Raw genomic sequence first — 16,621 nt, 5'->3', positions numbered from 1 at the left:
TAGAAGTTCATACACAGGTGCACCGAACTCCGATATATTATGCTGGACCGGTCTCTGTTGCAGCAAAACAGTGACTATTTTTCATTGACTTGGTAAATGCTGGCTATTTTTGAATGACCAGTCCGGAAACTGGCTAGACCGTGCTATTTTGTCCTTAAAGGGTGGTGGTTAATTGATCACCCTTTCGTCCAAAAATTATACTGCATATACCGGTAAAATATTAGGTTTCAGGGGTATATAAATATACAAATTTTTTTCACTTCTTTCAAGTTTCAAAACACTTTTGAATAAGTTCCTGGTTTCGCAGGTGCAGGGTCATGATTTCCAATCTTTTAAATCAGTGTAAAACAAAAGGAAGGAATCAAAATTTATAGTAGTAGCTAAGGTAAACAAGGAAGGAATCAAAAATCATGAGCGAGAAGATTAAATGAGAAGATTTGGGTATAGGAAGACAGAAGACTCGTCAAAAGCAGCAAAATTCAACAACAAATCCTAACCACAGAAAAGGCAGTAGATTATGAGGACAATATTAGTGGTGACGTAGTACAATACAGTAAGGATTCCATTAAACAAGCCGAATAAACAAAGACAAATTAATTAACCAATTGAAGTTCAGACAGACAGTAGTACGTACCATTTGTTGGAAGAGTCAATCAATGGGGACAGTTATTGACTCCCATTTCTTGGGACTAACTGCCATTGTTACAGTAACAACCTCCTCATTCTTTTCATTTACACCATCCTTTACAAACAAAGAAATTCAATCTAATTAATTCGCACGTTTATTATCTTTTTGTTGGCAGGTTGGTTACCAGTTTATCTTTTTTATAATTACAGCACTCCTCAAGTTTGATAAAGTCACTGACTTCGCGGGTAAGAATGTTTGTCCTCTAAAACTATGTTTAGTGTAATCAATATAATAGTTTAGAATTTGTTTTCCTTAAAGAATAACTGCTTTGTGCCTATTTTGGAGCTTTTCAAAGTCAAGTAAAAGGCGTGTTGGTAGCAAGATCAGCACGCCTTGTTCCTTGAAGTTTGCATTTAAGAATAACGAATCCATTTTTGGGTGCAATAAGACTTTGATTTCTCAAATAATATCATAGGGATTTGCATTTATTGTGGAATAAGACCCAAGCCCATGGCACTCATTGTCTGCTTCGGGCCTAGTTCCGTACGGATTTATCTTTCGGGCTACGCCACGCGCACGCACCATGTGAACTTGTATCATTCCTTATAAAGCTCTTCACTTTCTTAGCATCTCTCTTGTATTTTGTCGATGTAGGATTCACCTAGGGTGTCACAGATATCAAAGGGATTTGCATTTATTTTTGAAGTTCACCATGTTACTGCTAACAGAAGCTCAATTATATATGAACCATGATCTATCACTTTTTGTTAATGATGTCTGTCATTTTCTCATCTTCTTCACACAGGAGGTACAAATTTCATTGTGCTTGCAATATTAACTTTGATACTAAAGGGTTCATGGAATTTTCGACAGGTAAGTTGGTTTTTTCAGTTTCTGATTAATATTGCAGTTGGTCTAATTTGGTTTAACTTGTTTTTATTGACATCTCTCTCCCAGCCCACACAAGAGAATAGAAAGAAGAGCAGCTTTCCTTCCTCTTTGTCCCATATACCTTTAGTCAGTCCAAATGGGAACTTTGCTTTCAAGAAGCACTTCCATGCTTTGAAATGGAACTGCATTATTGCTCCACTTTGAGAATTTCTTGCTCCAATGAAGTCAATCTTAAAAGCTTTTATGTTTTTGTTGCACATATTGGCGGCATTTTGTGCATATTTGGATCAAGAATGAGCTTAAATACATAATTAAGCATGCCCCAAAGTTGTTGCATATGTATTTTTTTAATGTCTATTTTGCTTATCTTTCAGGTGGTTTTGTCTGTGTTTGTCGTGTTATGGGGCCTTCGACTCGGGCTATTTCTATTAATGAGGTAAGACCACTATTTTATTGTGTGTCATGTGTTAGTATTTTCAAGAAAGCAGATAATTGCTCTTTTCACATTAGAGCCTAATTCTGTCTTTCTCACAATTCTAGATTCATAAAATCCTCTTACAGTGTTTTCATGCTCTAGTTGTATGTACAGCATCCTATTTTTGTAACTTAATGTTACACTGTGTGGATAGTACTGATGAACACCACTCCGATAAATACTCCTAATATTACCACCTCCACATTTAAGTTTCTGTCGAAATGTTTCCTCTGCTTCTTTACAGTACGAGCAGTCGAGCACTCTCTATCCTTTCCCTCTCAACTTCATATACTAGTGTTGACTTTCACTAGCACTTCTAGGCATCATTCCACATTAGTGAATGTGTTAATCAGGATATTACAGTGGAGATCTCCTTTTTTCTCTGAAAAAAGATAATGCACACATCTTAAAGTCACATTGGAGGTGTGTTGAATGCAATAGCTCAATCTTGCACAAGTGATATGATATTTCAGTTTGCTTGATTACAATATCATTGTGTTCTGTTGAAAAACCAGAGAGGAATGTTCGTGACAGATACTAATTACCCTTTTTGTTCTAACCAGGATATTACAGTGGGGCGAGGATAGACGTTTTGATGATAAGCGTGATAATCTGGGTAAATTGGCAGTGTTTTGGATATTTCAGGTTCTACTTCCTTTTCAAAACCATCTTACCAAATTATCATGGATATCCTGGTTTATGCTTACAGCAAGATAAGATTTTTCTCACATAATGTGAATCACAGTTTCATTTCCATTACAGGCAATCTGGGTATGGACTGTTAGTTTACCGGTAACAGTTGTTAATGCAAGTGACCACCAGCCATCTCTTCAAGCAGTAGACATCATTGGTTGGATTATGTGGTCTATTGGATTTTCAGTAGAGATTACAGCTGATCAACAAAAGTTGGCATTCAAGAACTCCCCAGAGAATAGAGGAAAGTGGTGCAATGTTGGAGTTTGGAAGTATTCCCGTCATCCAAACTATTTTGGCGAGGTCAGACTTTCAATTTTCTCTTTATATTGCTGGGATATAGAAATTTGATTTCCTCGGGGCTAAACATGTCGGATCTAGAGTTCTCTTGCTTCTGTGCTGAGAATGTTTCATACACAAGCATTATTGTACCACATAGAAGGTTTTGATCCCTATATGATCCTACTTATCTTCCTAAGAAATATTCCCTTCATTCAAATATTGAAGGGAGCCTTGGCGTAACTGGTAAAGTTATTTCCATGTGATTAGGAGGTCACGGGTTCAAGCCGTGGAAACAACCTCTTGCAGAAATGCAGGGTAAGGCTGCCTACAATAGATCCTTTTGGTCCGGCCCTTCCCCGGACCCTGTGCATAGCAGGAGCTTAGTGCACCAGGCTATCCCTTATTCAGATATTGAGGTCCTACTTCCCTTTTCGGTTGGTGGCAATATGATGTCCATTTTTCTTAAATGGAATGGTTTACATTATAAGTACATGGAACATCTCAATCTTCCTGTAAAGTAATTTTCAACTCTACAGCTCTACTATGTTTACATTCTTTAGAATACCATAGTTTTTAACTTCCTCTGCCCAGTCAACATAGGACTAGTAAAGTGGGACAATGGGAATAATACGAATTCATAGCAACAAGTTGTCAATTTACACAGTGCTGTGCACAAATCAAATCCTGAAGCTTACAGCTCATTGGTTTCAATCACACAATATTTGATTATCCTTTCGTGATGTGTTTATTTCATGTCTCGAGCAATGATACATTGCCTCTTTTAACGAGCAGGGAGTGGTGAGGGGTCCTTTTCTGCATAATGAGCTGAAGTGGTTATATGTCAAAAAATCGAAAGGATAGAGTTTTTTCGGTTTGGTTGGTTAGACGGCTGAGGCAAATCAATAAGATTTTCTTCTTTAGGCTACCAACGTAATAATATGTTCTCTCCGCATAACAAGTGTTGGCGTTTCACATGAAAGAGTACAGAAATGCTTATTTGGTTTATTTGGATTCTTGAAATCTCCATTTCTTGGTTGTATTTTTTCCATCTTTTTCCAGTTTCATCTATCATTAAACTACATCGTGCTTTTTTACTTGTCTTCAGATCCTTCTGTGGTGGGGAATATTTGTGGCTTCGATACCAGTGCTCGAGGGTGCTGAATGGCTCGTTATTCTTGGACCAGTATTCTTAACATTGCTGCTTCTTTTTGTTAGTGGCATACCCCTGCTTGAGGTGCTATCGTCGACTTATTTCTTTTGACTATCGCATTTGCCCCTTCAAACATGAACTTATACCATTGAAGTGTACATCAAACAGGAATCAGCAGACAAGAAACATGGAAATGTGGCTGAATATAGAGTATATAAGAGGACAACAAGGTCAGCACATAGATTCTAACTGCTTTTTTCCTGATTATTGATGGAAAATGGTAACATTGATTCGAAAAATTTGAATGTTTCAGCCCTTTCATTTTGCTGCCCCCTGGATTATATGGAAAGCTTCCTCCATGGTTCAAAACTGTATTCCTTTTTGAGTTTCCTTTGTACAGTCGCAATCTTGTCCAAGAAGAGTTAAGCTGGTAAAACTTCAATCTTTTACCATGGTAATTTTCATGGTTTAAATATGGTTATCTCAATTAATTTTCTATAGTGTTGTATGTTATTATGATATCTTTAGGTTGTTAGTCTTCACTTCAGTTAACGGAAAGCACTCACTTTGACTTGAGTAAAATTGTCTTTGTGTGCTCTACAAGTTTGTTAGCGGATATAGTGTTTACGTTGTTTTTGCTGGACAGGAGCCTCAAATGTTGTAGAATTCGGATTCAATCTTAACCTTCTTTGAGATTTTAATGACTGAAAGCTTTTTCCGAAAGAAATCTGGTCCTTGTCTAACACCGGGATAAGTTCCGGAAGCATATCAGATGATAGAGCTTGAAACAATAGAAAGATGATGAGTGTGGAGAAGATAGAATATTTACCTGAACTAGTTTAGCTGTTGCACATGTCTGTTCTAGCGCAAAAAGAAAAAGGCCAGCCTGATGCACAAGATATTCACGCAGGATCCGGGGAAGGGTCGCACCTAAGGGGTGTGATGTAGACAACCTACTTTAATGCAAGCATTAGTGGCTGCTTCCATGGCTTGAACCCGTGACATATAGGTCACACAGAGACAACTTTACAGTTGCTCCAAGATTTCCCTTCTTTTAGCGTAAAAAGATATAAAAAGAAAAAAGAAAAAGGAAGGAGATAGTGTCATTAAGATGTGCCAAAGACACAAAAGGGACCTAATAAATGGAAATTCTGTCTTAACATGCTTTCTACAAAATCCAAAATCTTGCTAGTTTTCTTTTTTCAGTGACTTGAGAGCATAACAAATCTGATCCTTTGATATACTTTAGCTTGTTTCAACTTGTGAATTTGTATCCACTGCATTAGTAATCTAGTTCATGTGCTTCTGATTTTGCTTATCATCTACATTCAACTTTATGCAGATGATCTTCTTATGAAATTATAAGGAAATTTGATATTCTGTGCGAGTTACAGAACTGAAACTTGCACGTTAGCATACAAGGTAGCAACACTGCTTGCTGAGTTACAACTGAATTCTCAACTACTATATACTCAATACATACTTTATTCGTTTTCATTCCACTTCATCTTTTTGGTTCCTTTTGTTAACTCTCATCTTACTTACCGTCTTGTTCTTCATTTGTATATCTAATTTTGCATTTACACTTGGTATTGTGCAGTTAATTCTCTGTCATTGTAACTTGAAATGTATTGACCAACAAATAAGCAGCAACAATCTTAATAAAGTTTGTAAATAATGTTACAGTGTTATCTGCTCGTTGGTCAGGGCTTCTTAGCTCTAGAAACTCACCACATTCGTATTAGTTACCATAATGCTGAAGCTTTCTCTCTTTGTGAAGCGCTTTCATAGCTCAAAGGCTTAAATATTGATAAGATGATGGTATTGTCAAGAGCTCTTGATTCAATCGTGCCTAATTTGTCGGAATTTATAACATAATTGGGGATTGTTTGTCTTTGAAGAATCAGTTTCATGATGTGTCCTTCCATTGGACTAGGTGGATGCTAATAAAGCGGCTCACTCTTTTGCTCGGGTAGCTTTATCGTACGCTAACTCGTGTTACTTGGGATTCCAACCAATCATGTTTAGCTTCTATTCTTTGTTCTAATGCTTCTCATTTAGATATTTCCCTCAAGTGTAACTGCAGAGATTTTGAGACATATATATAACTTATGTGGTAAACAAGTTGGTGGTTTGAATGCAACTTAACATATGAAACTGATTACAAATAATTCAACCAGCAAATAGAAGATGAAGTAAAGGCATGTGAGAAAACTAAGACCAACTGTTGCACAACATTCATCCTCTATATCTGCCATCTTTATTAGTAGTAATTATATACTCCCTCCCGTTCCAATTTATGTGAATCCGTCTGATTGGACACGAAGTTTAAAAAAATAAAGACTTTTGGAATTTATGGTCCTAAACAAGTCAAAAAAAGGGGCACAGAGTATTTGTGTGATTATAAAAACTTCTCATTAAGGGTAGAATTGTAAATTTAAGCTAAATCATTACCAAATTTAGAAAGGGGTCTTTCTTTTTGGAACGGACCAAAAAGGAAATAGGTTCACATAAACTGGAACAGAGAGAGTATATTGTTGAGAGCTGAGATTTTGAGTGATATTTGCAAAAGACTTAATTAAGGCCATATTTACAGTTAGCAGCAATAAGTATGAATTATTTCCAAATCCCATACAACTTGGGATTCAACTAGTTGAATTGAATCTCACAAATTTAGGGCTCGTTGAACCTAATAAACTTTGGAAACGGAATTACTAAAAGTACATAACTAAGGAAATAAGTATGAATTATTTCTTGTCCTTATCCTTCTCAACTACTGAAAAGTTGTATTTAGTTCAAGAACAATAAATAAATAAACAATTATGTCATTTATGAATTATTAACGCACAAATATAGATAAGAAAATAAATATGAATTATTTTACTTTTGAACTTTGGGAAACAATAATCGCTTTCACTATTTGAATGAGATAACAAATTAAACCTCCGGATATTAGCTCAACAGCAAAAAAATGAGTTGGTTCATTGCCCGTACTTTTATAAATGTCAAAAAATGACCTCAATTATGAGGGAAAAATTTAAAAATAGCCAAATTTACAACTGGTCATTCAAAAATAGCAAAAGTAATCGAAATTTAGCCACTTTTCATGTAAAGATAAACCTGAGCGAAAACACTGTTCAAAATCCGGAAAATACGCCCGCATATTATACGGGAGTTCCAGCATAAGTATGCTTGAACTCCCGCATATTATACGGGAGTTCCAGGATAACTATGCTGGAACTCCCGTATAATATGCGGNGGATAACTATGCTGGAACTCCCGTATAATATGCGGGAGTTCAAGTATAATTATGCTGAAACTCCCGCATAATATACTGGAGTTCCAGCAAGTATAAATGTCCAGTATAATATACTGGAGTTTGGAGCACCGGTGCTCCAGTCTCCCGTATAGTATACAGGAGTCAACAAAGTATACCGGTCCAGCATAATATGCTGGAGTTCGTACACAAATGCACCGAACTCCCGTATATTATACGGGACCGGTCTCTATTGCAGCAAAATAGTGGCTATTTTTCATTGACTTGGTAAACGCTGGCTATTTTTGATTGACCAGTGCGAAAACTGGCTATACCGTGCTATTTTGACCAATTATGATGCCTTTTCTCAAAAATGAAATATTACCTTAGAGTACCAATAATATTGTATAGCAATGAGTAAATCTTATCTAATCAATAATACTTTGAGGTAAGGGAAGAATACATAATTCATCATTTGCATGAATTAAAAACCCCTTTGAATTAACATTTTTAGGTAATTTTAAAATTATCATTTCACCTATAAACTATTGACATTCGAAATTGTAAAGTTTTATCATGAAAATAATTACTAATGAAATAATTTCGAAAATAATTAAACCTTTAAGAATGTCAATCATTCAGTTCCAACCATTGCTAGACAGGATGATTGGTAGAATAACATCCTGGACTGCAAAATTCCTTTCATATGCTGGTCGGATCTAATTTATTAAGAGTGTTCTGTTATCAATTCAAATTTATTGGTCCCAAATATTTGTCTTCCCAAAGAAGGTGATCCATCTCATAGAATCGATATGCAGAAAGTTCCTATGGTCTGGGTGTGTTGATGTGTCAAAAAGAACTTTAGTGGCATGGGACAAGCTGTGTCAACCAAAAGCTAATGGGGACTGGAATTTGCTAGACATTGCATTGTGGAACAAGGCTGCCATATGTAAACTGTTATGGAATTTAGCTCAAAAGAAGGACAAGCTATGCGTGCAGTGAATCCATACTTACTATGGGAAAGGCAGAGATATAAGACATATTGAGGCTAATCAAGCTTCATGGCCGGTGAAAAAGATTTGAAGGCTAAACAATACATGATAGATGCTGGGGTCAATATGGTAGAGATACTTGAGAAGGAGCACATAACCATTAATAGTATATACAAGATGTTAAGAAATGAACAACAGAAGATGCCTTGGAGGAAGCTAGTATGCAATAATGGAGGAATGCCAAAGTGGATTTTTATTCTATACATGGCTATACTGGGCAAGTTGAATACAAGAGATAGGCTAGCAAGATGGGGAGTAACTAATGAGCTACTGTCTCCTATGTGCAATATAGAAGAGGAAAGCATTGAGCAATTATTTTTCAAGTGTACTTTTACAGCATCAATTTGGAGGAACCTACTGCAGTGGATGGGCATTAATAGGCAAACGATGAAATGGAGTCAAGAAGTAGAGCGGGCATACAACAATGCAAAAGGTAGATCAGCAAATGCTGAAATCTACAGAATGGCCCTAGCAGGTTGTGTCTACTATGTGTGGCAGGAGAGACAACAACAACAACAACCCAATAAAGTCCCACTAAGTGGGGTCAGGGAAGGGTAGTGTGTACGTAGACCTTACCCCTACCTCAATAGGGCAGAGAGGTTGTTTCCGATAGACCCTTGGCTCAGGAAGATGGAAATAAAACAAGAAAATAAGAAAAGATAATTCATCAGTATCATCAACATAACCATAGAAATAATGACAACATCCTAAAAACCATATAATAGATGACATGCAATAACAATAACCCGCAACTAAAGTCCAGAGCTATGGAAAACATTAAGGTTAGTGTGAAATCTACATTAACCACAAGCCGTCTACGACCAACCTACTCAAACTCGCTTCACCCCCGGAATGGAGAAGGAGAAGCTCGACTACCACTCTATCCTACAACCCTAATGCTCGACCTCCAGACCTTCCTATCAAGGGCGATGCCTCGAAAATCTGCAATCGTGTCATGTCCTGCCTGATCACCTCTCCCCAATACTTCTTAGGTCGTCATCTACCTCTTCTCGTACCCACAAAAGCCAACAGCTCACACCTCCTCACCGGAGCATCTAGGCTTCTCCTCCGCACGTGGCCGAACCATTTGAGCCTCGCTTCCCGCATCTTGTCATCCGCAGAGGCCACACCCACCTTCTCTCGAATATCTTCATTCCTAATCTTATCTATCCTAGTGAGCCCGGACATCCACCTCAACATCCTCATCAGGTACCTTCATCTTCTCGATATGAGAGTTCTTAACTGGCCAACACTCTGCCCCATACAACATGGACCGCCCTATAAAACTTACCTTTGAGTATCGATGACACTTTCTTGTCACATAAGACTCCAGATGCTAGCCTCCATTTCGTCCACCCCACTCCTATGCAGTGAGTGACATCCTCGTCGATCTCTTCATCCCCTTGAATAACCGACCCAAGGTACTTGAAACTACCTCTCTTGGGGATGACCTGTGATCCAAGCCTCACATCCATGCCTACTTCCCTCGACTCGGCGCTGAACTTACACTCCAGGTACTTTGTCTTAGTCCTGCTCAATTTAAAACCCTTAGGCTCGAGAGCCTGTCTCTAAACCTCCAACCTCTCGTTAACACCGTCCCGCGTCTCATCAATCAGGACTATGTCATCAGCATATAACATACGCCATGGCACTTCCCCCTGAATATGGTGTGTTAGTGCATCCATTACTAAGGCAACTAAGAACGGGCTAAGCGCAGATCCTTGGTGTAACCCCATAACAACCGGAAATGCTCTGAATCGCTTCCTACAGTCCTTACCCTAGTCTTAGCTCCATCATACATGTCCTTGATCGCTCTAACATAAGCTACCGGCACAGCTTTTACCTCCAGACATCTCCATAGCACCTCTCTAGGGACCTTGTCATACGCTTTCTCCAAGTCAATAAACACCATATGCAGATCTTTCTTCCGATCCCTGTACTGTTCCACCAACCTCCTAATAAGATGGATAGCTTCCGTGGTCGAGCGATCCAGCATGAACCCGAACTGGCTGTCAGATATAGACACTATTTTCCTCACCCTCGCCTTCACCACCCCTCTCCCAAGCTTTCATGGTATGACTTAGTAACTTGATGCCCCGATAGTTGTTAAACTTCTAGGAGAGAAATCACAGAATTTTTCGAGCTCAGCAAAAACAAACAGGGGTACTAATCAAGCAAATTATACAAATGATATGTGGAAGGGGCTATACGATGTCAAGACTAAGAAGAAGGCTTAAAGAGTTAAACTTTTATCCATGAGCAAAGATGAAGTATTGCTTGATACATAACTGATAGTCAGTGGGTAGTATAGGGAGTTTTGATGAAACTAAAGGCCCGTTTGGCCATGAGTTTTGCCAAAATAAATTTGGAATTTATTTTCAAAACTCATGTTTGGCCATAAATTTTGCCCATATTTTGGCAAAATCCCAAATCTCAAATCCCAAAACTTAAAATTATATACATGTTTTTCCAAAATAAAGTTGGAAAATATATTTTGAAAACGTATGTCCAAACATATTTTCATCTTCAAACAAGACTTCACTCAAATTAGATTTTTCAAAATAAATTTGAGATCTATGGCCAAACACTAGCTAAGTCTGGGAAGATGTCGACTTAGTGTTTGATTTGAGCTGTAAATTTCGTGCTTTTGTAATAAAATATGATAATTACCAAAAAAAAATTCAGATTTTCCGACCAACTTCGGTCTGAAATTTCAAGAATTTGGAGATTTCATTTGAAATTTCCAACCCAATTCGGGCGAAAATTTTGAATTTCCAAAGAAAAAACATGAGATTTCTGCGGTTATCAAACAGCACAAACCAAAACTAAATAATAAACCAAACCATACCAAATTTATTTCGATATGATATTAGTATAATATTTTAAAACCAAAACCGAAAATACAATCTTTCAAAATCGTAACAAACCAACCAATGACCTCCCCTAGTTCCTTAGGAACGCTACAGTCGCTACAATTGAGCCTGCAGACACTCCAAAAGAGAAGATAGGATAGGTGCGAACATGATCAAGATAGCAGAATGGAGGAGAATCTACTGAAGCTTCCGGTCTCCAACTGGTTGTTGACAAGCAGCATTCCTTCTTTGATTGAGCATATCCACTTCTTCTACCAATTCATCTTTTGTACTGTTACATGATGCGATTACCTACAAGAGGCTACAAGAGCAGATAAAGATAGATACTTTTGGAAGATCATGATGAACTCCCCTTCCCGTCACAAATAAATAGATAATCTTTTTCAAAATTTTCTAACATGTTGATAGACTTATCAATATGTTATGAGTAATTATGGCTCTTGTATAGGTCCAGTGTCAGCGAGGAGTGTCTATAGAGACCAATATGTAAGTTTGAGAATTGACGAACCTCTACTAATTATTCTTGTGACGGAGTTAGATGATCATATATAAAGTATTACTTCAACTAATTTCATAAAGTAAGGTCAAGAGCCCATCATCCCCTATCTCTCCTCTAAATAAACCATACAACCATTCAATACTTTACTTATGTGAAAATCAACAAGAAAAATGTCGAACACAATTCACCCATAGATTATCAGTAACCCTGCTGCAAAGAATTAAAAAAAGAGAACAGAAGAAAAAGGAAGAAAAAAGAACAAAATATTCCATGAAAACATCAAACAATCCATTTTATAATAGTGACATTTCCGACGGATACCAGTAATGTATTTACTGAAATAGTAGATAACAGAAGAGCAAAATCCTATTTCAAGTCTTACAGCACCCTCTCCAGTAAAACAAGGTCGTCCAACTCCTAGCTGCTTCGCTCCAAATCACTCAGACCTCTACTTGGGATTTCGGAGGACAATGATGACAGAATCTCCCCGTAGGAACATCTTGCTAATAAATCTATCTTTGTTAACAGGCTGAGCCTTCTTTTTTCCTTTTCCAGTCTTGGGAACCTCAGTCCACATTTCCCTAACATTTTCAAGCACCATGTTGCAGTGACGATCGAACGCCCTCACACGGCCAAGAAGTTTCCTGTTGTTCCTACAGTTTATGAGCACCTGAGTGTTATTCTTAACACTCATCATCAGGACAGAAAGTGGCCCAGTGTTGAACTCCTCTTCCTCATTTTTCACAGGGGCATCCTCTTCCATTGCCCGACTCATCTTCGATCAAATCAGCAGAGAATGAGATTTTTTTTAGCAAAGGGGAAGGGATCCTCCGTTTTTTGTTGAAGATGACAGAGAAATTAGGGTCCTAGGGTTTTTTTTGCTGAAGGAGTGTGTGAATGTATATGAGGGTTTTGAGGCCTATGGGCTTGGGCTGGCTGATGGGTTGGGGCGAAAATTGGTCCGTTTTATATATATATACACACACTATTTCCTCCGGTCCAAAATAAGTGATTTTTTGGCCTTTTTCTTGTGGTCCAAAATAAGTGATTTTTTCAGATTTCAAGAATGAATTAATTATTTTTTTCCTACATTGTGTTTGAAGTAAATGGTATTGGAATATGTGTTAGGAGTGTTTATGTGAGATAGTAAAGGTTAATATGGTCAATTCCATTGCTAATTAATGCTAAAAGGTGAATTTCTTAATTTGTGTGAAAACATCCAAAAAATCACTTATTTTGGACCGGAGAGAGTATATTAAAAGTACGAAGGCCCTTAGCGAAATGTCGTTCGCTTTTTTTATCCTTTAAAATAGATTTCATGTTTGACAAAATTGTAATTTAAATTATTTTCCTAATATTTAGGACCTTAAAATCAATTAAATTTTAGTTATTAATCTTTTTCCTATATTTATAAAGTTCTAATATTTAGGACTTTAAAATCGATTAAGATTATAACTCACACAAATTCTTTTCCTAATTAAAGTATGTAACATATTTATAATTAGTAGTACCAAAATTAGAAAATTTTTAAGGCTAAACATTAACTACCGCTTCTTGTCAAAGAATTTGAGGGATATTTATAGTAGAAAAAAAGTACTCATGGGCATGAATTAAATGCATAATTAAGAGTGGAACAAGGAAATAAATAAAAGTATAAATAGGGAAGTAAGGAAATAAGTAAATAAGTGTGAAGAATAGATAAGGAAAATTTGTGTGTATTACAATAAAGAGTAAATAAGGAAATGAATATGAATCTCTTTATTCAACTACTGCGTAACGTAACAATTAAGCAGCCGCTTATAATAAATCTCCTATTTTGGTTCAAAACTTTTCCTGCTCATAATTTCACGTATGTTGGTGATCATGTTGAAGGAATATTCTTCGAAATTCACATCGGATAAATAATAAATAAACAACGTCTTTGGTTGGGTAGACTCTAATACAATGGAGTTTAGGTCTAGGTCTAACTCAACTGATCTAAACGGTAGCTCAAGAGGTAAGAATACTGTCCAAACCATATAAGAAGATCACATAAGTTACATCCCGAACTTGGTGGTTAAACTCATAATACTACGGGGGAGGTCTTGTAGCCAAAGTAAATAAAAAGTTTAATATTTCTCATTTTTATTACTTTTTCAATATAAAAAATGAAAAAGGTCGTTTTATTCAAAACCCCAATTGTGACATCCCTCCCTCCCTTTTACCATTGATGTGAGACTCTTTAGCAAATACTTTCGACAAAGATTTAAAATATATATATATATATATATATATATATATATATATATATATATATATATATATATATATATTTACATTAACTCGTCATAAAGATTTTTTTTTACACCAATCTTTATAATTTAACATGTTACAATAAATTATGTACAATTTTTTTAGGTTATTAATTAAAACTTATTACAATAGTTTACTTACGATTCATCTCATTGTGTAACTACGTTGATAATATATACAGCTATAATTTTCTTATGATCTTTCACATTTCTCTAAAAACATAGTTTGGAGAAAAGCAAAACAAACCTTTGATTGTTTAGGCTATTACCAAAGATGTTCATCACGAAACTAATTACACACACACACACTATATATATATATATATATATATATATATATATATATATATATACACACGTCAATAACCCATACTATTAAGGAAAATATAAACACAAGATGCGCTATAGTAATTTAATTCGAGCTTTGTAAATATATATTTGCATCTTCACCCTACAAAAACAAGAAAAGACTTATTCATGACCAAATCACTCTTATAATAGTTCTTACCTCACCCCCCTTTTACTTAAAGGGAAATCCAGAGAAGGGGACTTGCTTCAAAAGTTGAAACCCAACCCTTGCTTTCGGCTCCATGCAGAAAAAGCCGATCATAAAATGACATTACGACTATTATTTTTGGTAATACGAAAATTTATATAATATTGATTAATGATCAATATATTTAATATTCTTGATCTTTATGTGCTTTTCTCTGTTATACTTGTTCGATCAAAAAGTATGAAACTTTTTGTTAAACTAATTAAATATAAAGGTGATGGGTAAATCCTAGTTAAATATAATAAGTTCTAGATCTAACACATGCTTGTATAGATAGTGCAGAATAACGTTTGAGCCAATTTAATACAAATGGTATTAAATGATGCTATCAAGAATGAGTGAAGGCACAATGATGAGCAATAACTATATTAAATGGCAATAAGTGTAAATAGAGAATGATTCACCCAAATGTTGAATGAGGTGGATGATTTTCTCTCTGACAATAATGTAAGATAAATGGATATTGGAATATATGAGGTTTTCTCGGATCTGATGCGAGAAAAAGGTAGAATAAACAACAAATCGAATCCTTGTGGAAAAGTAATATTTTGTATTGTCTCTCTAGAATCTACTTTCCATAAGAGTTCTTATCAGAATGAACATTACATGCATTTTGCCTTCTTTCTTCTACTATTTATGTGGGATATTTCCAAAAATCCTAAAAAGGTATAGCAGAAGGAATATTCAACGAATATTTCCGTTGAAAGTTCCAAAGCTATACTAGCCGTTATTTCTTTTCCTACTGCTCGACCTCGGCCTAATGGCTTACTCGGCGACTCAGTATTGTCAACCCCTGGTTGACCTCGACCTAGTCGCCCATGACGAGCCACAGTTCTCACATTTGGTCACCTCTTCATGTCGAATTTCCTTTAGTCGGATTTTGACTCATACAGTTAGTCCTTCTGCTTATCGAGGTCGTCTTTTGGTCGACCTCAATGAGCGGACTTCATCAATCGCAATTCTTGAGAAATTCGGACGAGGAGGTCGAGCAATGGTGATCGCTGCCGAGATGATTACGTGTCGCTACGAAGTGACGTCACAGTTACATGCGTCATCATTACGCATCTTCCCGATGCATTGCATCGTTCTTTGTGCTTTTGCCGTTTCGATTCTAGTGCTATTGACGGTTGTTTGCATCAATTCGAGCGTCGTGGTTTTCTATAAATAGGAAGGGGGAGGCTCTTTGGAGAGAACTTTACACTCTCTGATTTCTCAATCATGCACTTTGTTTCTTCTTCTTCTTCTTCTTCTTCTTCTTCTTCTTCTTCTTCTTCTTCTTCTTCTTCTTCTTCCTGTGTCCATATTTCCTACACCTTTCACCATCATCATTTCTTCTTCACTTCCGGTTGTTTTGCTCTTATATAGTTATACAAATGGCTAGTGCATCTTCAAACTCTGAGGAGATTCTCAGCCCGCCTCTGATATCAGTGGCCATGCCCGTTCGTGATGAAGGGGAGGCCATTGTTGCAGAAGATGATAGCTTTCCCACAGTAGAAGAGATTGTCCCTCGTAGTGACAAGGCCAGGTTGGACTTCTCGAAGCCTCCTGCCGACGAGCCTGTTGTATTGGTAAAAAAAATATTACACATGGATTTATGTGAATGGCTGATATGACAAGAGACATGGATCATTGAGAAAGCGACAGCTGGAGAGATGCATTAAAAGAGGCACGAGTCATAACACATACGAGCAAATCACCCACGAGAGGAGACGATATTATCGTTCAAGTTTAAATGGTCACATGAAGAGGTACCGGCGGAATGAATCGAGACAGTAAAAAAGAAAAGATTCATGAATCATCAATTAATGGGCGTGAATGATCTCAAACGTTACAGAATCTCCATGAACAATTACGATTACCAATTATAACGTCTCATTAATATCATTAATGCTCATAATAATTCGGTCATAAAAGGGGAAAGACGTTGTACTTATAGATTCCTATAAAAGGGAAAGAGATATCATTTGTACATACA

General features: G+C 36.6%; 2 protein-coding genes and 1 pseudogene across 3 annotated transcripts; 2 read left to right on the top strand and 1 right to left on the bottom strand.

The window, feature by feature from the left end:
* Window positions 1–310: 310 nt before the first annotated feature.
* Window positions 311–5,810, top strand: LOC109219092. 2 transcript variants are annotated; one of them, XM_019383516.1, is made up of 10 exons: window positions 311–707; window positions 804–873; window positions 1,434–1,501; window positions 1,894–1,955; window positions 2,558–2,639; window positions 2,757–2,990; window positions 4,075–4,203; window positions 4,288–4,349; window positions 4,433–4,573; window positions 5,462–5,810. In XM_019383516.1, exons 1-9 carry the CDS (start codon window positions 657–659, stop codon window positions 4,551–4,553), a joined length of 879 nt encoding a protein of 292 aa, XP_019239061.1. In that variant the 5' UTR covers window positions 311–656; the 3' UTR covers window positions 4,554–4,573; window positions 5,462–5,810. The 2 variants fall into 2 exon arrangements, with proteins under 2 accessions (XP_019239061.1, XP_019239062.1); XM_019383517.1 differs by having other exon boundaries at window positions 312–707; window positions 4,433–4,549.
* Window positions 5,811–8,436: 2,626 nt separating this feature from the next.
* On the top strand, window positions 8,437–8,985 carry LOC109219090. The gene has a single exon (XM_019383511.1). The coding sequence runs from the start codon at window positions 8,437–8,439 to the stop codon at window positions 8,983–8,985; it is 549 nt and encodes a 182-aa protein (XP_019239056.1).
* Window positions 8,986–11,972: 2,987 nt separating this feature from the next.
* On the bottom strand, window positions 11,973–12,687 carry LOC109219093 (annotated as a pseudogene).
* Window positions 12,688–16,621: the final 3,934 nt, after the last annotated feature.

Source organism: Nicotiana attenuata, unplaced genomic scaffold, assembly GCF_001879085.1.
Source record: "Nicotiana attenuata strain UT unplaced genomic scaffold, NIATTr2, whole genome shotgun sequence".
Taxonomy (NCBI): Eukaryota; Viridiplantae; Streptophyta; class Magnoliopsida; order Solanales; family Solanaceae; genus Nicotiana; species Nicotiana attenuata.
The sequence above is the reverse complement of the archived record's forward strand: the minus strand, read 5'-3'. Positions and strand labels throughout refer to the sequence as shown.